This window comes from Thalassophryne amazonica, chromosome 7 (assembly GCF_902500255.1).
Source record: "Thalassophryne amazonica chromosome 7, fThaAma1.1, whole genome shotgun sequence".
NCBI lineage: Eukaryota > Metazoa > Chordata > Actinopteri > Batrachoidiformes > Batrachoididae > Thalassophryne > Thalassophryne amazonica.
The window spans coordinates 24,069,138-24,091,814 of NC_047109.1; the positions used below are offsets into that span (position 1 = coordinate 24,069,138).

Genomic DNA, 22,677 nt, shown 5'->3' on the forward strand with positions numbered 1-22,677 from the left:
ATTTATTAGAAAGTGGAAGAAACACAAGATGACTGTCAATCTCCCTCGGTCTGGGATTCCATGCAAGATCTCTTGTTGTGGGGTAAGGATGATTCTGAGAAAGCTCAGAACTACACAGGAGGACCTGGTCAATGACCTGAAGAGAGCTGGGACCACAGTCATAAAGATTACATTAGTAACACATGATGCTGTCATGGTTTAAAATCCTGCAGGGCAGCAAGGTCCCCCTGTTCAAGCCAGTACATGTCCAGGCCCGTTTGAAGTTCACCAGTGACCATCTGGATGATCCAGAGGAGGCCTGGGAGAAGGTCATGTGGTCAGAATAGAGCTTTTTGGAATCAACTCCACTTATCATTTTTAGAGGATGAGAACAACCCCAAGAAAACCATCCCAACCGTGAAGCATGGGGGTGGAAACATCATACTCTGGGGGTGCTCTTCTGCAATGGGGACAGGACGACTGCACAGTATTGAAGGGAGGATGGATGGGGTCATGTATTGCGAGATTTTAGCAAACAACCTCCTTCCCTCAGTAAGAGCATTGAAGATGGGTCATGGCTGGGTCTTCCAGCATGACAATGACCCCAAACGCCAGGGCAACTAAGGAGAGGCTCCGTAAGAAGCATTTCAAGGTCCTGGAGTGGCCTGGTCAGTCTCAAGACCTGAACTCAAAAAAAAAAAATCTTTGGAGGGAGCTGAAACTCCAAACCTGAAAGATTTGGAGAAGATCTGTATGGAGGAGTGGACCAAAATCCATGTTGCAGTGTGTGAAAACTTGGTCAAGAACTACAGGAAACGTCTGACCTCTGTAATGGCAGACAAATGTTTCTGTACCAGTTGTTAAGCTCTGTTTTTCTAGGGGGTCAAATACTTATTTTATGCAATAAATTGCAAATTAATTATTTAAAAATCATACAATGTGATTTACTGGATTCTTTTTTTTTTTTTTAGATTCTGTCTCTCACAGTTGAAGTGTACCTACGATAAAAATTACAGACCTCTCCATTCTTTGTAGGTGGGAAAACCTGCAAAACTGACAGGGGGTCAAGTACTTATTTTCCCCACTATAAGTCGCACTGGTGAATAAGTCACACTTTATGTATTATCAGCTCTTTAATTTTGGGTTTTTGTGCATTGTTGTGGTGTAATTAGACATTGTATTATTAACAATTATTATTTTATTATTAGTGCCCATATCTTTAGTGCTTTGTGTCATGATTTGGACTTTGTGTATCATGCTTTTCTGTTTTTGTCCTGCTTAGTTTAGCGAGATTTGGTTTTTCTGTGTGCTACTTCTCTTGATGGGTTTTTCCTGCTTGGGATTTGTCTTTCCCTGTCTCTCTTGTCTGTCTCTCTTGGTGCTTGGTGGTGGGCAGTGCACACTGTCTGGGTCACACCCTGTTCTAGAGCGTTCCCCGCCAGATTGTTGCCATCGCTCCCAGCTCTGTTCATGTGTTTTTCTTGTCTTGATCAGCATGTTGTGTTTTTTGACCACCTGCCTGTTTTTTTTTTTTTTTTAACCATGCCTTATCGCCTGATGTTACTGATTTGTTTGCTGATCTTGGACTACTTTTTTTGTGTAGCAAACCTTGCCTTACCAAAAAGTAAACAATCTTAAAATTCAGAGCTAAGAGTTTGAGTCCTGCATTTGTGTCCAGATGTCTCTGTCCACACAACCTGATAGAAGGATCTTGCCACCGATGGACATAGGAGACTCAAATGCATTCCAGCTGGCTGTACGCCATCATAGCCACCAGCTCGCACAGCAAAAAGACTGTGTAGCTGCTCTAAGCTCCAGATTCAGTACCCTCGCCAAGCGTCAAGACCCATTCATGTTTTCCGTGAGTTCACAGTTCACTTCTTGCCAAAGTGATTAATTAGGCCTCTACCAAATCAGCTCCCACCATTACCAGTCAATCACTTCCAGGAACAAGTGCAGCCCCACCAGGGTCTGCAGCTGCACCTGTTTTTTGTAACAAGCTGTTGCGACCTGAGCATTTCTCCAGAGAGTCCGGAGATGTCAATCCTTTTATCACCCAGTGTGAACTGCATTTTGAGTTGATGTCAGCAATGTTTCCGTCTGAACGGACAATGATAACATTCATGATAACTCACCTTACTGGCCGGACTGCCACGTGGTCATCGGCAGAGTGGAGCAGGTAGTCACCCTCCAAGCCTTCAAGACCGCTCTCCTGCAAGTTTCTCAGCATACAACACTGGGACGTGAAGCAGCACGATCCCTGATGAAGCTCAAGCAAGGAAACAGACTAGTCGATGACTATACAATCGACTTCCGAATCCTGGTGTCCAAGAGTGAGTGGAATCCGGCTGTCCTCCTGGACGTGTTCTTCCAGGGTCTTGCCAGCCATATCCACAGCAAGCTCACTGCCATAGACCTCCCCGAAGATCTGGACAAGCTTATTAGATCTCAATGAGCTTATTCGATCTGGACAAGCTTATTGCTCTTGCCAACCGCACCGATCATCTTTTGGCGGATCGACCTTGGTGGAAGCCTCGCCTCTCAGCTTAGTGTTCCGCTACGCTAAACCATCTCGGCACCAGCTCTCCTCACAGCTCCATGGACAAACCCATGCAGCTGGGTCACACCCGTTTATCCATGGCAGAACGTCAGCGCCATGGGACAAGGGCCTGTGTTTTTACTGTGGGTAGGGCGGGCATGTGATCTCTGATTGTCTGGTCAGGAGTGCCCCCACACGGTCAAGCCAGTAGTACGGATGAGTCAAAAAGCTCTATTACTTCTTTGACATCACAGAATGTAATCTCAGCTAAATTTGTCTCAGAGCACTCATCTTCATCTGCTCCAGTGTTCATTGACTCAGGATCAGTTGCTGAATTGCTGCTGTCTTATCTCGCCAGGTCCCTGCACCTTAACTTTTATCATCTGTTGCACCCTCTGTTGGTGCATGCAGTGGATGGCCACGAGCTTGGTCAAATCACCCATCGTTCACAATCAGCCCGGTTAATTATTGCAGAGAATCATTCCAAGACAATAAGCTTTCATGTATTTGATAAAATGACTCATTCGACTATTTTTGGGCACGCCTGGCTGAAGAAACACAGCCCTAATTTTGACTACTCTAAAGGACAATTTAGTTCATGAGGACCCGCTTGTGTGGGACATTGTTTAGTTAGTTCCGCCATTAAGATTCTGGTCTCTAATCCAGGCCTCTCCGGAGTTTCGCATTGTTATCACGGCCTAGCCGAGATCTTCAGTAAAGCTAAGGTTAAATCGTTATCACCACATCATTTGTATGATTGTGCTATTGAGTTACTACCAGGAACTAGACCCCCCCCCCCCCGGGGGAAACTATCTCTAACTAACTCTCTCTAAGCGCAACTGTACTACCAAGACTCTACCAAGACATGATTTGATTGCGCTAACTGATGCTTGCTAACTCTCTGTCAGCACCTGAACGAATCACAATGAACGATTATATTCAAGAGTCTTTGGAGGCACGTTTTATTCGACTCTCGTCATCACCAGGGGTGAGGTTCTTTTTCTTTGAGAAAAAAGACACAACCCTCCATCCATGAATTGACTACTGTGGCCTCAATGACATCACAATGAAGAACCGGTACCCACTGCCTCTCATTGCTACCGTGTTTGACCTTCTAGAGGGTGCCACAGTCTTCACTAAGCTGGACCTTTGCAATGCGTATCATTTAGTGCACATAAAACACCAATGCTCCCGCTGTCTTTCAAAATCTTGTGAACGACGTTCTTCGAGAATATCTCAACAAATTTGTGTTTGCATTTAGATGATATTCTGATTTCAGAGAAGGTGTCAGCGGTTCACAATTGAGCAGTCCCTAAGAACCATAAGGAGGTACAGAGATTTTTGGGCTTTGCTCAATTTTTATTGCAAATTCATCCGTAATTCCTGTACCGTGACCGTGCCTCTCCATGACATCACCTCGTCCCTCTGGGCATTTCACTGGATGCCGGAGTGTGATGAGGCATTCCGGGTCCTAAAAGATCGCCTTACTGCAGCCCCCGTCCTGCTCCTTCCTGACCCCGCCCAACAGTTCATGGTCGAAATTCATGCTTCTGACGTAGGCGTCAGTGTAATCTTGTCTCAGATTAATCCTGCTGATAATAAATTGCATCCCTGTGCCTACCTCTCGAAGAACTATGCTGAACGTAATTATAATACTGGTGACCGAGAACTATTGCCGGTTAAAGTGGCCTTGGAGGAGTGGTGCCATTGGCTCGAGGGGGCACAAGAGCCTTTTATAGTTTGGACAGATCACAAAAATTTAGAGTATCTTCGCGCCGCTGGGCCATTTTCTTCAGCCGGTTTAATTTTGTTCTGTCCTACTGTCTGGGTTCGAAGAAGGGCAAGCCTGATGCACTTTTGCGGCAGAGTGATCCATCTATTTTCCCATTTCCAAGTTGATACAGTACAACCCCAATTACAATGAAGGTGATGTAACACAGTGGTAAACATACTGTACCACTGTCCCAGCTTTTTTGAAACGTGTTGCAGGCATCCATTTCAAAATGAGCAAATATTTGCACAAAAACAATAAAGTTTCAGTTTGAACATTAAATATCATGTCTTTGTGGTGTATTCAATTGAATATAGGTTGGAGAGGATTTGCAAATCATTGTATTCTGTTTTTATTTACATTTTACACAAAGTCCCAACTTCACTGGAATTGAGGTTGTATATTTCATTAACCTTTTCTTCTCTTGCATAGTTTCTTTTCATCATAGGATTATGAGTTGCTTGTTGTGATCTTTAGTCTTTTAACAAGTAGCTGTGAAAAAGACATTACAAAGAATGCATATGAAAATATAACCTCCTCTGTGGATATCACCAAACAAATGCAAAGTAAAAGGAGAAAACACTTTCCTCAGCTGGCAACATCTGTTTTAATGGTGCACAAATCCACAGGAGAATTACTTTTTTTTTTTTTTTTTGCTAATGCTAGCACATGTAGGCTAGCTACATAAAAGTTCAGGTTCCACCTGTACTTGTGAGACCTGAACAAAGAGCAGGGGGAAAAATTAAATCAGCCCTGCAAGGAATCATTTTCCCTCAAAATGTTGACTCTTTTGAAGTGTGTTATCACCTTAAAGCTGAGCACACACACACACACACACCTGCTTTAGGATCCCAGCAGCCATTTCATGGCCACAGTCAAAGATGATGTGGAACTCCTTCCCCCGTTTCATCTCCTTTAACAGTGGTTTGGCATCCTTGGTCTCTGCAGGCAGCTGCCGGATCTTTAACCGGATGTTGTAACGAGATGGAGCTTTTATAAGCTCTTGCAAACGAATCAGGCCTGCGGGGTAAAGCACAAAGAAGAAAAGAAATATTAATGTTTCCTTCTGCCTCTGGGAATTACTATTTAAAAAATTAGCACACTTGCAACCCATGCAGTACTGGTCTCAGGAGGCCTATGAATTTACTCAATGGCAATTTCAAACCTATGTATCTTTGTGCATTGACTAGGCATGATTCATGTGGCAGCCAGGGTTATAATTAGAGTGAAGGTAAGAAAGCTATAGGAATGCTTTTTTTTTTTAGGTCTTTTCTAATGAAACTCATTTCTCTTCAACAGTCTCTTTCCCTCACTGGCTCTAAATGTGAAGAAGGAATGCTTTTCTATTGTTTCTCCTTTATTTCCCTCTTTTCCTTCTCTTTGTCCTTTTCCTGTCCTCTGCTGAAATACTTTGTGGTTGCATTCGGCAAACACTGAATGTGAGATAACTTCCCTACAAACACAACAAAGATGCATATCAATATTGCACATCATCATCCATCATTGATTATTCCCTGGCTACTGACAGCTGTGTCGTCAGTGTGTATACCATATGCCCTATGTGAGCGATCAACCTTGCAAAGAATACGGATCTTGAATATCTTCGTTTTGATAGATGTGCATTTAATATAATATTCAAGTTTAAGACTAGTATAATAGTCAAGTCAATATTTATTTATTTGCCTCAATAAAGACAGTATAGAATGCCCATGTATATGTGTTAGTCCATGGGCAGATTTTTCCTACCACCAAAGGTGGGAAAACAGTACCAACAATCCAGTGTCAATATACAAGGGCTGTCAATAAAGTAACGGTCCTTTTTATTTTTTTCAAAAACTATATGGATTTCATTCATATGTTTTTACGTCAGACATGCTTGAACCCTCGTGCGCATGCGTGAGTTTTTCCACGCCTGTCGGTGACGTCATTCGCCTGTGAGCACTCCTTGTGGGAGGAGTCGTCCAGCCCCTCGTCGGAATTCCTTTGTCTGAGAAGTTGCTGAGAGACTGGCGCGTTGTTTGATCAAAATTTTTTCTAAACCTGTGAGACACATCGAAGTGGACACGGTTCGAAAAATTAAGCTGGTTTTCAGTGAAAATTTTAACGGCTGATGAGAGATTTTGAGGTGATGCTGTCGCTTTAAGGACTTTTCACGGTGCGAGACGTCGCGCAGCGCTCTCAGGCGGCGTCATCAGCCTGTTCAAGCTGAAAACCTCCACATTTCAGGCTCTATTGATCCAGGACGTCGTGAGAGAACAGAGAAGTTTCAGAAGAAGTCGGTTTCAGCATTTTATCCGGATATTCCACTGTTAAAGGAGATTTTTTTAATGAAAGACGTGCGGACGGATCCGCGCGTCGGGACGCAGCCGACGCGGTGCGGCGGCACAGGAAAAACACCTCCGTGTTGATAACCATTTGTAAAATCCAGGCGGCTTTTGATGGCTTTCAGTGGAGTGAGTATATGAGAAATTGTTTAACAGGCAGGACATGTTCCAACTTGTCCTTAAGGCTTTCAACAGAGGTGTTTTTCCTGTGGCGGAGCGTCGCGGCGGCTGCGTCCCGACGCGCGGACCCGTCCGCACGTCTTTCATTAAAAAAATCTCCTTTAACAGTGGAATATCCGGATAAAATGCTGAAACTGACTTCTTCTGAAACTTCTCTGTTCTCTCACGACGTCCTGGATCAATAGAGCCTGAAATGTGGAGGTTTTCAGCTTGAACAGGCTGATGACGCCGCCTGAGAGCGCTGCGCGACGTCTCGCACCGTGAAAAGTCCTTAAAGCGACAGCATCACCTCAAAATCTCTCATCAGCCGTTAAAATTTTCACTGAAAACCAGCTTAATTTTTCGAACCGTGTCCACTTCGATGTGTCTCACAGGTTTAGAAAAAATTTTGATCAAACAACGCGCCAGTCTCTCAGCAACTTCTCAGACAAAGGAATTCCGACGAGGGGCTGGACGACTCCTCCCACAAGGAGTGCTCACAGGCGAATGACGTCACCGACAGGCGTGGAAAAACTCACGCATGCGCACAAGGGTTCAAGCATGTCTGACGTAAAAACATATGAATGAAATCCATATAGTTTTTGAAAAAAATAAAAAGGACCGTTACTTTATTGACAGCCCTCGTATATGCCAGTTATACCCGGTCTATAACCAATGCAAAAATGTTTGAATGCCATCCCATAGTGGCAGCTATAGCCAGGTATGAGTCAAAAATGAAAAACAGTCCAATCATGTTGGAGACCAGAGAGTTTTACAACCCAAAATAATAATAAAAAAAAAAGTTGGAAAGATATAATGGGATTGGGGGGGGTGGTGGTGGTGGTGGGGGTCCTTACATATAATTTAACTTGCATTTTTTAATATATTTCCATTTTGTATTTGTATATAGGCAGGGGTGATGACCAAGTGGCTAGTATGCTTGGTTTTAGTGTGGAAGGCTCCTGGTTAAAACCTCAACCATGTCACATTTCACCATATATTGTGAAACTGCGAGAGGAAGGGCATCCGTCATAAAACCTGTGGCCATTCAGTATGCAGGACTTCCTCAGATCTGCTGTGGTGACTCCGACTGAAAACAAGGGAGCAGCTGAAGAGACTTACTTTATTTTGTATATATACATGCAATATCATGCATTATATAATGGCTGAGTGGATCCATGTCATTTGATTGGTGCTTTGTATGTCACCTGACAAGGATTAATTCATCCCATTTGTGTTGCATTACATTTAGAGTGCAGTTTGGTTCCATTTAGAGTGCAAATTTGGTTCCATACGTTTGGTACTGTGTGTGTGCACACGTGCACACACACACACACACACACACACACACACACACACAAATCGTGCGCATGCACACAAAACAAATCCACTGTGTTGTGTGGAGGCTGTAAGCAGGAAGAAAGAATGAAAATCTGGACTAATTTCTGACGTGATTTTTTTTTTTTTTTTCGCTGCACTGAGGATGTACACAGTCTTTTTTTGGTAGTACACGCTGACCCGGTTACGTGCATGCACATGTGTGGGGGACAATGACTCTACCAAGACATGATTTGATTGCGCTAACTGATGCTTGCTAATTCTTGTAACACACACACACACACACACAAAATCCACTCTGCTGTAAGCCATCTGGATGCATGAAGAGCTGTTGAGACGAAAAGCTGACATGATTTTCAGCTGGACTGAGGAACAAGTCTTTTTTTTTGTGGAAGTCTGAAGTCAGTGCACAGCATCACTAGACTCACAGCAGGCTCAAGGCATACGCCAACTACGCGGTCGCTTAGGGCCTCCACGCCACCAGGGGGCGCCGAGAGCACCGAGACATTGTGATAAAAAAGTAAATATATACATGAAATTAAAATAATATTGAATAATTTAAACAAAATTGTTTTACACCCGAAAAAAATAAATTCATTTTGACAAAATGCCAATACTAGTTTAATTGATGCCTCCTGTTGGCTGCTGCCACCGCAAATTTAGATGCACCACTTGGGTCAGGTGGTCGATGACTAATCGTGAGGAACGAAGTGAGTGCAAGTCATGTCTCAGAAAAGAAATTATCCCTCTGGAACGGAGAAAAGAAAAAAGAAGAAGTTGGAAGACGAGAAAAAACAACAAGACAAAGGTAGGTTTGCATGTCCAATATTACAATTTTTGTTGTCATTATTTGCGAAATGCTCGTTCGTTTAGTGTAAAATGCTTTAGGTGTCTTAAAGTCAGAGGCGATTGCTCTAAGACTGCAAGGGAAGATCAGCTTCCCCTAAAATGTCAAAAAATAAGTGATCAAATATATACTGTTGTGTGTACATGTCATTGACTAAATATGCGCTACAACGCGCTCAACTTTTGTTCAGAATCAGCTTCTTATCACTGGCAACGACGCGGCTTTCCTCTCACTCAAACCCGCAGCTTCACAGTGCTTTAAACAGTCCACAGACTTCAATAGCGACACAAAGCATGCAGTGAAACGAGACGAGTCATTGGATAAATGTTGGGCTTTGTCCCGCCCATCGGACGCTCCTCCACCATCACAAAACACTCACAGGTTGACAAACTTCATAGTAGCCTTGCGCCAGTCCCAGCTAGCGAGCTAGCTAGGTAGCAAGCTGCACATAATGGCAGACAATTTGAATGTTGTGGACCGGATTTTGGCGAAGCCATTTGATAGTCTTCCTTATGAAGAAAAACTTAAACAGCAGGGCAGATCAACTCCTCAGATTAATTTGGTGCAAAAGGTGGGGGAAAGTAGCTCAGTTCTCAATGGTTTGCAGGCCAAAGTTAAAGCAATAGCCCCCAGTCAGTGTTTGTGCATTGCTATGCACAAACATTGCTGTTATGTTGTGGATTTCTGTGTTCATTTTGGAGATTATTTAAGTATTGTATTTATTATTTAAGTATTTAATTTTGATTACAACTTTATTTTTCTGTAAGATAATGTGAATGTCATTTGATTCTATTTTGTATTTGGATATTGAACATTTTGCACACCATTGCACATCTGAAAGAAATATTATAAGAAATATATATAAGAACTATTTAACGTGTTTACTATAAATGCAGTCTCCTGCCTGCTGATGTTACTTTCAAATAGTTAATGAGCCATACTTATACATCACTCTGTATGTAGAAGTTAATTAAAACATATTTATGAGTTTGCTGCCCCTTTAACTTTAAAACAAGAATGACACCTCAATGATGTAAGATAATTACAAATAATGCTAATGATTGTGGGTACGTTACACACATAACAGTGTAGCCTATGGAATAATGAGGCATCTGGTGCTGAGGTGATCGTAGGGGGGCCCCCAAATGAAATTCTGCTTAAGGCCCCATAAAGGCTTGGGCTGGCCCTGACTAGACTACACGTCACAATTTGGACTTTAGCAGCAGTGGAACACCAAAATGTATTTCCCTGTTTGTTGTTTATGAATGAATAAAATTTCAAATGACAAGGATCTATTTTAGCCATTATATAAAACAAATGAATGTTTTTACGTACATTCTTTCAATGGAACAAATATTTAATTTGGTGAAAGCTGGAGCATACCATTCAACTCAGCTTCACTTCGTTGAATGGTATCTTCCAGGTTTCACCAAATTAAATATTCGTACATTGAACTCATAAACATTCATTATTTGTATAATATTAAATGACTGTAAAACTCAATTACTCATACTATAATTCATGTTTTTCTTAAAATAGTTTTGGAGTTCCTGCGACTTAGACTCTGGTGAGATCTATCAAAATCACACATAAATAGAACCCCTTTTTCATATTGCTTCTCATTAAACTTGAAATTCAAGACACATTTCAAATATATATGAATATTTTTCATGCATTTATTATGCATTAAAGTCGCCAAAAACATTTCCACAGTACTATATATACACTTACATATATACTGTACATGGATACATACACAAAACAACAACAAAAAAAATGTGTGTGTGTGTGTGTGTGTGAGTGTGAATATACAACCCCAGTTCCAACAAAGATGGGACATTGTGTAAAATGTAAATAAAACAGAATACGATTTGCACATAATCTTCAACCTATATTCAATTGAATACACCACAAAGACAAGATATTTAATGTTCAAACTGATAAAATTTAATGTTTTTGTGCAAATATTTGCTCATTTTGAAATAGATGCCTGCAACACATTTCAAAAAAGCTGGGACAGTGGTATGTTTACCACTGTGTTACATCACCTTTCCTTCTAACAACACTCAATAAGCATTTGGGAACTGAGGACACTAATTACCTCTGCCAAGGAGGTTATGTTTTCGGTCATGTCCGTTTGTTTGTTGGTTGGGTTGGAAGGATTACTCAGAAAATCCTCAACAGATTTCAATGAAATTTTTACCAGGGGTGTATCTTGGCCAAAGTTAGAAGTCATTAAATTTTGGTCATGATCCGGAACACAATCCGGATCCAGTAATTTTTTTAAGGATTCGTTATCATTGCAGGATAGGGCCAATTTCAACATTTTTGCATCTAACTTCATGATGACGGGTCACAAAGGCTGAACAAAAATTAAGTTACGACACAGCAATAATTTAGCATTTGTTTCTCCTCACTGAATAAACTTGTTATTAGAAAAAAAAAACTTGTGTAGTTCATGCAGTTTCTCTTTATAAATACATTTGCTGAAGATCTAAGAGTTTAACACTCTGGGGCCGACTCTGTCATATACGACGGCTGAGACCAAGCCTTACTAAATAAATAACTATAAATAACTTTTAAATGATATGAGATAGAAACTTACTTTTTCTGCTGAAAAGTTAACTGCGGACTTTCAAGCCACCGTCCACCATCTTTGTACTCCTCACAGAAGCTGTGTGATGATGTGAGCAATGTGAGTGTCCAATTAGAATTGGTTCACTGTCATATGGTTTTCCAAAATCCAATCACAGGGCAGATTCACCTCCCGTGACACACCAAAGATTATTTTTAGGAGTTATGTGTTACTAGTTTATTATAGTTTTCTGTGTGTTTTGAAAAAAATGTGTGTGGAAAATTATTTTCCACTTTACTTTTTCCTTTCTTATTTCTGATTGTAAACCTTTATTACTCTTATAAAACACAACTATAGCATATATATTTTGAAAGTACAGGTTGTCCTGAAAAAAGAGACATAAAACTTGATTGTGGGAAGCAGGGAGAGCTGTTAACAGCAATAATAAAACATTTATGCCAGGCGAGTGAACTGTCCAAAAAATGTCTCTTGGACAAAAGTCCAACAGACATTTTATGTGACGAATTCCATGTGATGTCAGTGACCCTATGGTCTTGGCAGAGGTTTGCGCTCCCCAAGTGCTTCTAGTTGTTGAAGCTTTGTAGGTGGAATTCTTTCTCATTCTTACTTTATGTATGGCTTCAGTTGTTCAACAGTTCAGGGTCTCCATTGTCGTATTTTGCGTTTCCTAATGTGCCACACATTTTCAATGGGCAACAGGTCTGGACTGCAGGCAGGCCAGTCTAGCACTCTTTTACTGTGAAGCCACGCTGTTGTAACATGTGCAGAATGTGGCTTGGCATTGTCTTGCTGAAATAAGCAGGGATGTCCCTAACTAAGACATTGCTTGGATGGCAGCATGTGTTGCTCCAAAACCTGGATGTACCTTTCAGCATTGATGGTACCATCACAGATGTGTTAGTTGTCCATGCCATGGGCACTAACACACCCTCATACCATCACAGATGCTGGCTTTAGAACTCTGCACTGGAAAGAATCTGGATGGTCTTTTTCCTCTTTTGTCTGGAGGACACGATGCCCATGATTTCCAAAAACAATCTGAAGTGTGGACTCATCAGACCACAGCACATTTTTCCACTTTGCGTCTGTCCATTTCAAATGAACTCGGCCCCAGAGAAGGAAGCAGTGTTTCTGGATGTTGTTGATCTATGGCTTTCACGTTGCACGGTAGAGTTGTGCACGGTCTGAAGTGTTCCTGAACCCACACGGTACGATCCTTTACACAATGATGTCAGTTTTTAATGCAGTGCCGCCTGAGGGATCGAAGGTCACGGGCATTCAGTTTTGGTTTTCGGCCTTGCTGCTTACCTGTAGAAAGTTCTCCAGATTCTCTGAATCTTCTTATTATATTATGGACTGTAGATGATGGAATCCCTAAATCCCTTGCAATTGAACATTGAGAAACATTGTTCTTAAACTGTGGGACTATTTTTTCACGCAGTTATTCACAAAGTGGTGATCCTCGTCCCATCTTTGCTTGTGAACGGCTGAGACTTTTGGGGATGCTCCTTTTACCCAATCATGACACTCACCTGTTTCCAATTAGGTGTTCTTTGAGCATTCATCAACTTTCCCAGTCTTTTGTTGCCCTGTTACAACTTTTTTTGAAACGTATTGCATGCATCCATTTCAAAAGGAGCAAATATTTGCACAAAAATAATAAAGTCTATCAGTTGGAACATTACATATCTTGTCTTTGTGGTGTATTCAATTAAATATAGGTTGAAGAGGATTTGCAAATCATTGTATTATGTTTTTATTTACATTTTACACAATGTCCCAGCTTCATTGGAATTGGGGTTGTATATATATATACAATGTGTGTGTGTGTGTGTGTGTGTGTGTGTGTGTGTGTGTGTGTGTGTGTGTGTGTGTGTGTGTGTGTGTGTGTGTGTGTGTGTGTGTGTGTGTGTGTGTGTGTGTGTGTGTGTGTGTCTATATACATAAATGGCTACTTTTGTCTTTCTGTCTGTCCGGAATAGGCTTTAAAACTACAAAAGGTGAACTCCCCAAAGTTACATATTCTGAACCACCATGACATGGGCTACAACCTGGTACTATTTTCAAACAAAAAAATTAATATTAAGACAACAATATTAACAATAATCTGATACATACAGTTGAACCATATGTACCTCAGTGGCAGTTGTACTCCAGCACAAATCTCTCAGCTTTAATAGCTGGCCGCTGACCCTATGCATATATGCAGGAGCTCAGTAGCCTGCCTACTGCTATAAACAGAGCCCAGACTCCTGGGCTATCTGCTGCTGGCTGCTGGCTAGCACACATAGCATGGGTGTGCATGCCAGCTTGGTTGTATAACCAAGCAGATTCAAATATCCCCCTTGATATGAATGCATCCTTTCTCTGCACATGCTTCACGTGGGTGCTACAAACCTGTTTGACTCTCCTTGAAAAGATTTGAACAACTCTACAAACTTTAGTGTTTTCAGACCTGTTTATAGCAAAAACAAATGTGAGTATTCTGTCATTTACTGACTAATCATATACTGAACATTTTGATTGTAAGAATATAAATACACAATTCAAGACAAAGTAACTTTCTTCCATGTGCTTTGTTATCCCCATACTCCCCTCTACCAATATTACATCCATGATATTTGACACCATGTGTGAATGAGTAGATATGCCATCCTACTTAAAAATAGTCCTTAAATCTGGTTTAATCATTATGGTAATATGCACCCTCAAATTGAGATTTTTCTGTACCTAATGGCCAATACTGCGGGGGGGTCAATCCACATGAATTTTGATAGTTCTCCCCACGCCAGGCATTGGTGGCTGAGAAGGGGTGGGGGTGGCTGGGGGGGGTCAATCCACATGAATTTTGATAGTTCTCCCCATGCCAGGCATTGGTGGCTGAGAAGGGGTGCGGGTGGCTGGGTCAATCCACATGAATTTTGATCAAACTTATACACAATCACTATGATATAATACTTATCAGAATACAGCCTATTGTTGTGTGGGCCGCTGAAGAGGAGGTACTGCTGGCCCACCACCACCAGATGGCACCCTGCTTGAAGTGCGGGCTTCAAGCATGAGAGGGCGTCATAGCAACCGGGAGTGACAGCTGTCAGTCGTCATCAGCACCAGCTGTCACTCATCCACATCACCACCACCATAAAGGCCGGACTGCAACTCCACCTCCCAGCCGAGAAATCAGCTGCCATTCAGATAATTTCTCTGCTAAGCTTAACTGTGACTAATAGTCTGATCTCATTTGCAGCCGTTTTCCTGTGACGTGTCCTTGTCTGTTGAATTGGCGTTTGGTGTGGACTGCGACGGCTTCGCCTCACACCCCAAACCAGATAAGTGGTTAAACAGGAGCTGCACAAGTGTGTGATTGGAGGTGGAGGTGCTCCCTCCTCACTGAACACTGACTGTGGGATTACTGAGTGTGCGAACTCACACTCATCAATACTGTTTCTGTTCTCTGCCAGCAGTACCGGATCTGACTGCTGAAGACAGTGGCCACCTGGGGCGCAGGGCTTGGCGGCTCCGGTGTTCTTCAGATCCGTTGGTGGTGGAAGCTGTGTAGGATCCGGCTCTTCTCTCGCCAGGTGTCTTCTATCTTCGAGCCTGCCCACACGTCACCTTGTGTATAATTGACGTTCCACCATATTGTTATTGTCTGTACGTCGTTGTGCGATTCACAACATTAAATTGTTACTTTTTTGGCTTATCCATTGTCCGTTCATTAACGCCCCCTGTTGTGGGTCCGTGTCACGACACCTTCACAACACCTATTCCTTCTTGGAATGAAGGTTTTCACTCTTAGCAGAGAGCTTTCAACCACGACTGTAAATTAAACTTTAAAAGTTTACTGGATAAAATATCAAGCTTTGTCTTTTCTTGCAATTTGTACATGTATTTCTAAACATTTGCACATTTTCTAAAAATAAAGGTGTAGAGTGTACATGAAGTGTATCACTTGCCTCACATTGATCATAATGTATCAGGCAAATGCATGTTTTCTGTATCACAATGGCACTCTGCAGATCATTTGAAAAAGTGATGTAGTTCTAACTGCTGATGGGGCAGCACCCTTTCAATCAGCCAGTAAGCGGGCATAGAGCCTGTGTTCTCCAATGTCGCGTTGTATATAGGCTGCTCATTATGATGTAAAAATCATAAATTAAATTTTGTTATTTATCAACTCTTCACAACCTGCTGTCCTATTATAATAGTGCACTAGCTTTGCGGTTGATCTAATAGTTTTGGTATGTTGATGTTTCATGGCTCAAACTGTTTTTAGTGGTCAAACCTCTTTTTTACTGTAGAAAAGATTGTTTGTTCTCTAAATATACCAATGAATGCATAACTTTAAGAAATATGCAAGGCAACATTTACACCATTTAAAGATGGAATGCCTCAAAGTGTGCAAAAAGAAACCACTACTTTTGCTGATAATGTGGCTGGCCTGAATATGGCAGAACCTGCGATCTTCCACAGTTAGTTAGTCAGATGCTCCAGAGTTGGTAACCCCAATCAGCTGTATATCCACTTTTCTGACAGAAGGACAAGGAACATTGTCTACCAAGAGGCTCTAAAGAACTATTGGTCAGTAAAAGCTACATTTAAATATATATTCAACATCTCAAATCTAAAATTAACATTTGCTTAAAAGCTATTGTATTTTTGTAGCATTCTTATAAACTAGATTTGCAATGTATCAACAATTATAAAGGTCATAACATCAATTCTGATTAATGATTATGAGCATACTTGATCTGCAATATAAAGTCTGAAGAACTTCATTGCTGTTTTTTGCATGCAGCAAAATTTAGTTTTCTCTCTTGGTTTGGGGATTCCACCTATTTTGTGTTTTTAGTTCAAACCTTTGCTTATTCGGACTACATATATACTTATAAGATATCTACAATTATGACAAAATATAAACTTTGGACTATTTTGTAGATTATATCTTAAACAGGTTAACCTGGGCAACGCCGGGTACTCCAGCTAGTATATATATATATATATATATATATATATATATATATATATATATATATATATACACACACACAAACTCATCTTCAACTGCTTAGTCCAGTCAAGGGTCACGGGGGGCTGGAGCCCATCCCAGCAGTCATACAGCGTGAGGCGGGACAGACCCAGGACAGGACGCTCGTCTGTTGCAGGGCCACAAACAGACAAACAAACAATTCACACCCACTCCCACACCTGTGGACAATTTAAAGATTCCAATCCACCCAATCCGCATGTCTTTGGATGTGGGAGGAAACCGGAGCACCCAGAGGAAACCTACGCAAACATGGTGAGAGCTTGCAAACTCCACACAGAAAGGCCAGAGCTGCGAATTGAACCCATCACCTTCTCACTGCGAGGCAACAGTGCTAACCACTAACCCACCGTGCTTGTTGTGTGGGCCGCTGAAGAGGAGGTACTGCTGGCCCACCACCACCAGTCGGCGCCCTGCTTGGAGTGCGGGCTTCAAGCATGAGAGGGCGCCGGAGCCATTGGAAGTGACAGCTGTCACTTGTCAACCACACCAGCTGTCACTCATCAACCACCTCATAAGAAGCGGATTACAACTCCACCTCCTCGCCAAGAAATCATCTACCACTAGAGGTAATCTTCTCTGCTGTATTTTCTGAGTGTTTTTTCAAATTGTGATCTGTGTGCAGCCGTACACCTGTGAAGTCTGTTGGAGATTGGATTGGCGGATAGTGAGAGGACGACGGTCTTCGTCTCTCACTCCATCCAGAAGAGAGACAAACAGGAGCTGCACGAGTGATAACGTATCTGGAGGTGGAGGTTTTCCCTCCCGGAGGAATTGTGTGTAAAGGTTGCTGGGCGTGAGGACTCACACTCACCGTCATGTGTTTCTTGTCTGCCAGCAGTACCAGGGCCGACAACGGAGGACAGAGACCACCTGGGGACTCAGGACTTGGCGGCTCCGGTGTTCTTCAGGCCGTTGGTGGTGGAAGCGGTGTGGGCCCCGGCTCTTCGATCACCAGAGGTCTCCTATCTTCGAGCCTGCCCACAGTCCTCTTGTGTACAATTGGCATCCATTATTTTTCTGTCTGTATTCTGTCTGTAATTGTTACTCCTTTTCTTATCCATTGTCCGTTCATTTGCGCCCCCTGTTGTGGGTCCGTGTTACGACACCTTCACAACAGGATTTCTCGGCCATTCGTCATGGATCCCGAGGGGCGTCAACCACAGCTTGAACAGCCAATGGGAGAACAAGGAGCGCAGGCGTCAGCAGGAGGTGTGGTAAGTGATCTGCAGCAAATCCTTACCGCTTTCACTGCTCAGTTACATCTGGTAACCGAGCAAAATGCAATCCTCAATCGGAGGATGGAGGCTCTCACCGCCAGAGTGGAAGCACGCGAGTCGAGCGTCGCTGCAGTGTCTCCTCCTGCTGGCCCGGGGCCTAATACAGACGTTCCACTGGCCGTTCAACAAACCCCCCCACCGTCCCCTGAAGCTTACATAAGCCCTCCCGAACCGTACGGAGGCTGTGTCGAAACATGCGCAGACTTCCTAATGCAGTGTTCGCTCGTTTTTGCACAGCGTCCGGTTATGTACGCATCAGACGCCACCCGGGTGGCTTATGTAATTAATCTGCTTCGAGGTGAGGCACGCGCTTGGGCTACAGCGCTCTGGGAACAGGATTCATGGCTTCTGACATCATACGCTGGGTTTATACGGGAATTCAAACAAGTGTTTGATCATCCCAACAGAGGCAAGACCGCCTCAACCGTGCTGCTGTCAATGAGACAGGGGCGTCGGAGCACAGCTGATTACGCTGTCGACTTCCGCATCGCGGCTGCGAGGTCTGGCTGGAATGACGTTGCGCTCCGCGCTGCCTTCATAAGCGGACTGTCTCCAGTACTGAAGGAGCATTTACTGGCTAAGGACGAACCGCAGGATTTCGACGGGCTTGTCAATCTGGTTATACGCTTAGACAACCGCTTAAATGAACACCGTCGGGAGCAGGCCGGGGGGCGTGGCCGGGCACAAGCCGTCCCTCTCTCTTCCGGGTCCGAAGGGGTGACGTCGTCCCCACGTTCCATTGCCAGAGGGCTCCGTGTGGCAACAGCTCCCCCTGCTGACGAAGCTATGGACAAGAGCAGGGCCAAAGTGAGATCTGATGTCAGACAAAGGAGGCTGGCCCGCGGGGAGTGTTTTTACTGTGGCTCATGTGAGCACATGTTAAAAGACTGCTCCAAACGGTCAAACACCAACGCCCGTCCTTAGAAACTGGGCTAAGGGTGGGCCATAACATGTACACGGGGAGACCCCGCAGATCAGCACGAATCCCAGTGATAATCCTGAGTGGGGATTTAACCCTTCACGCCCCAGCACTGGTAGACACAGGGTCAGAAGGGAATCTGTTGGATAGCAGATGGGCAAAGGAAGTAGGGCTCCCTCTAGTGGCTCTGCCTTCGCCTTTGAAGGTACGGGCACTAGATGGCACTCTACTCCCGTTAATCACACACCGGACACAGCCCGTGACTCTGGTTGTGTCTGGGAATCACAGGGAGGAGATCGTGTTTTACGTGACACCTTCTACCTCCCGAGTGATTTTGGGTTTTCCTTGGATGGTGAAACACAATCCCCGGATCGATTGGCTGTCTGGGGTAGTGGCGCAGTGGAGCGAAGCCTGCCACCGGGAGTGTTTAGGATCCTCGGTTCCACCCGGGATCACGGCTAAGGAGGAGGTTAAAGTCCCTCCCAATCTGACGGCGGTGCCCGAGGAGTACCATGATCTGGCTGATGTTTTCAGCAAAGACCTGGCACTCACTCTTCCCCCGCACCGACCGTACGATTGTGCCATTGATTTGATTCCGGACGTTGAGTACCCGTCCAGTAGACTGTACAACCTCTCACGTCCGGAACGCGAATCAATGGAGACCTACATCCGGGACTCCTTAGCCGCCGGATTGATCCGGAACTCCACCTCCCCGATGGGTGCGGGCTTCTTTTTTGTGGGTAAGAAAGACGGCGGACTCCGTCCATGCATCGATTACAGGGGGCTGAACGAGATCACGGTTCGCAATCGATACCCATTGCCCCTCTTGGATTCGGTGTTCACGCCCCTGCGTGGAGCTCAAATATTCACCAAACTTGATCTTAGGAATGCGTACCACCTGGTTCGGATCCGGAAGGGAGACGAATGGAAGACGGCATTTAACACCCCGTTAGGTCATTTTGAGTACCTGGTCATGCCGTGTGGTCTCACCAATGCGCCCGCGACGTTCCAAGCATTGGTTAACGACGTCTTGCGGGACTTCCTGCACCAGTTTGTCTTCGTATATCTAGATGATATACTCATCTTTTCTCCGGACCCTGAGACTCATGTCCAGCATGTACGTCAGGTCCTACAGCGGTTGTTAGAAAACTGGTTGTTTGTGAAGGGCGAGAAGTGTGAGTTTCACCACACCTCTTTGTCCTTCTTGGGGTTCATAATCTCCTCCAACTCCATCGCCCCGGATCCGGCCAAGGTTGCGGCGGTGAGGGATTGGCCCCAACCAAAAAGCCGTAGGAAGCTGCAACAGTTCCTCGGCTTTGCAAACTTCTACAGGAGGTTCATTAAGGGTTACAGTCAGGTTGTTAGCCCCCTGACTGCCCTGACCTCCACTAAAGTCCCCTTCACCTGGTCGGACCGGTGCGAGGCCGCGTTTAGGGAGTTGAAACGCCGGTTTTCGTCTGCGCCAGTTCTGGTGCAGCCTGATCCTACTCGCCAGTTTGTAGTGGAGGTGGACGCCTCAGACTCAGGGATAGGAGCCGTGCTGTCCCAGAGTGGGGAGTCCAACAAGGTTCTCCATCCATGTGCCTACTTTTCCCGCAGGTTGACCCCCGCTGAGCGGAATTATGACGTGGGCAATCGGGAACTCCTTGCGGTGAAGGAGGCTCTGGAAGAGTGGAGACACCTGTTGGAGGGAGCTACGGTGCCTTTCACGGTTTTCACGGACCACCGGAACCTGGAGTACATCCGGACCGCCAAGCGGCTGAACCCCAGGCAAGCCCGCTGGTCCCTGTTCTTCGGACGCTTTGACTTCCGGATCACCTACCGCCCCGGGACTAGGAATCAACGGTCCGATGCACTGTCCCGGGTGCACGAAGAGGAGGCCAAGGCTGAGTTGTCGGACCCCATCGAAACCATCCTTCCTGAGTCCACTGTCGTGGCCACCCTCACCTGGGACGTGGAGGAGACCGTCCGGGAGGCCCTGGCAAGGAACCCGGACCCGGGAGATGGTCCGAAGAACAAACTTTACGTCCCACCAGAGGCTAGGGCTGCCGTCTTGGACTTCTGCCACGGATCCAAGTTCTCCTGTCATCCCGGAGTGCGTAGGACCGTGGCAGTAGTCCAGCAGCGCTTCTGGTGGGCGTCACTGGAAGCCGACGTCCGGGACTACGTCCAGGCCTGTACCACCTGTGCCAGGGGCAAGGCGGACCATCACAAGACCAGGGGTCTCCTCCAACCCCTGCCTGTGCCTCATCACCCCTGGTCCCACATCGGCCTGGACTTCGTCACGGGCCTCCCACCGTCCCAGGACAACACCGCCATACTGACGATAGTGGACCGGTTCTCCAAGGCGGCCCACTTCGTGGCCCTCCCGAAGCTCCCAACGGCCCAGGAGACAGCAGACCTCCTGGTCCACCACGTCGTGCGTCTGCATGGGATACCGTCGGACATCGTCTCGGATCGTGGTCCCCAGTTCTCCTCGCAGGTCTGGAGGAGTTTTTGTAAGGAACTGGGGGCCACCGTACGTCTCTCGTCCGGGTATCACCCACAGACGAATGGCCAGGCAGAGCGGGCGAACCAGGACTTAGAACAGGCCCTTTGCTGTGTAACCTCCGCGCATCCGGCGGCCTGGAGTAACCATCTGGCCTGGATCGAGTACGCTCACAACAGCCAAGTGTCATCTGCCACCGGCCTCTCCCCTTTTGAAGCATGTCTGGGCTACCAGCCCCCATTGTTCCCACTTGTGGAGGGAGAGGTCGGGGTACCCTCGGTCCAGGCCCACCTGCGGAGGTGCCGCTGGGTGTGGCGGACCGCCCGTTCTGCCCTGTTGCGGGCCCGGACGAGGGCTAAGGCCCATGCAGATCGCCGGCGATCCCCGGCCCCTGCATACCAACCGGGGCAGGAGGTGTGGTTATCCACTAAGGACATCCCGCTCCAGGTGGCATCCCAAAAACTGAAGGACCGTTTCATTGGACCATTCCCCATCGCCAAGATCCTCAGTCCGGCCGCAGTGAAGCTGACACTCCCGGCTTCACTGCGGATCCACCCGGTTTTTCATGTCTCTAGACTCAAGCCATACCACGCCTCACCACTCTGCACCCCTGGACCTGAGCCACCTCCTGCCCGAATCATCGACGGGGAGCCGGCATGGACTGTTCGTCGGCTCCTGGATGTCCGTCGGATGGGCCGGGGTTTTCAGTACGTGGTGGACTGGGAGGGGTACGGACCCGAAGAACGCTCCTGGGTGAAGAGGAGCTTCATCCTGGACCCGGCCCTCCTGGCCGATTTCTACCGCCGACACCCGGACAAGCCTGGTCGGGCGCCAGGAGGCGCCCGTTGAGGGGGGGGTCCTGTTGTGTGGGCCGCTGAAGAGGAGGTACTGCTGGCCCACCACCACCAGTCGGCGCCCTGCTTGGAGTGCGGGCTTCAAGCATGAGAGGGCGCCGGAGCCATTGGAAGTGACAGCTGTCACTTGTCAACCACACCAGCTGTCACTCATCAACCACCTCATAAGAAGCGGATTACAACTCCACCTCCTCGCCGAGAAATCATCTACCACTAGAGGTAATCTTCTCTGCTGTATTTTCTGAGTGTTTTTTCAAATTGTGATCTGTGTGCAGCCGTACACCTGTGAAGTCTGTTGGAGATTGGATTGGCGGATAGTGAGAGGACGACGGTCTTCGTCTCTCACTCCATCCAGAAGAGAGACAAACAGGAGCTGCACGAGTGATAACGTATCTGGAGGTGGAGGTTTTCCCTCCCGGAGGAATTGTGTGTAAAGGTTGCTGGGCGTGAGGACTCACACTCACCGTCATCTGTTTCTTGTCTGCCAGCAGTACCAGGGCCGACAACGGAGGACAGAGACCACCTGGGGACTCAGG

General features: G+C 45.5%; 1 protein-coding gene across 5 annotated transcripts in view; it reads right to left on the reverse strand.

Annotated features, from left to right (window-relative positions):
- Positions 1-22,677, reverse strand: part of LOC117513713 (glutamate receptor ionotropic, kainate 2) — a 1,177,061-nt gene that overhangs the window by 719,896 nt on the left and 434,488 nt on the right. For all 5 annotated transcript variants that reach the window (XM_034173955.1, XM_034173957.1, XM_034173956.1 and 2 more), the window contains exon 5: positions 5,128-5,309. In XM_034173955.1, coding sequence (XP_034029846.1) covers positions 5,128-5,309 — 182 coding nt within the window. The remainder of the gene's footprint in view (positions 1-5,127; positions 5,310-22,677) is intronic.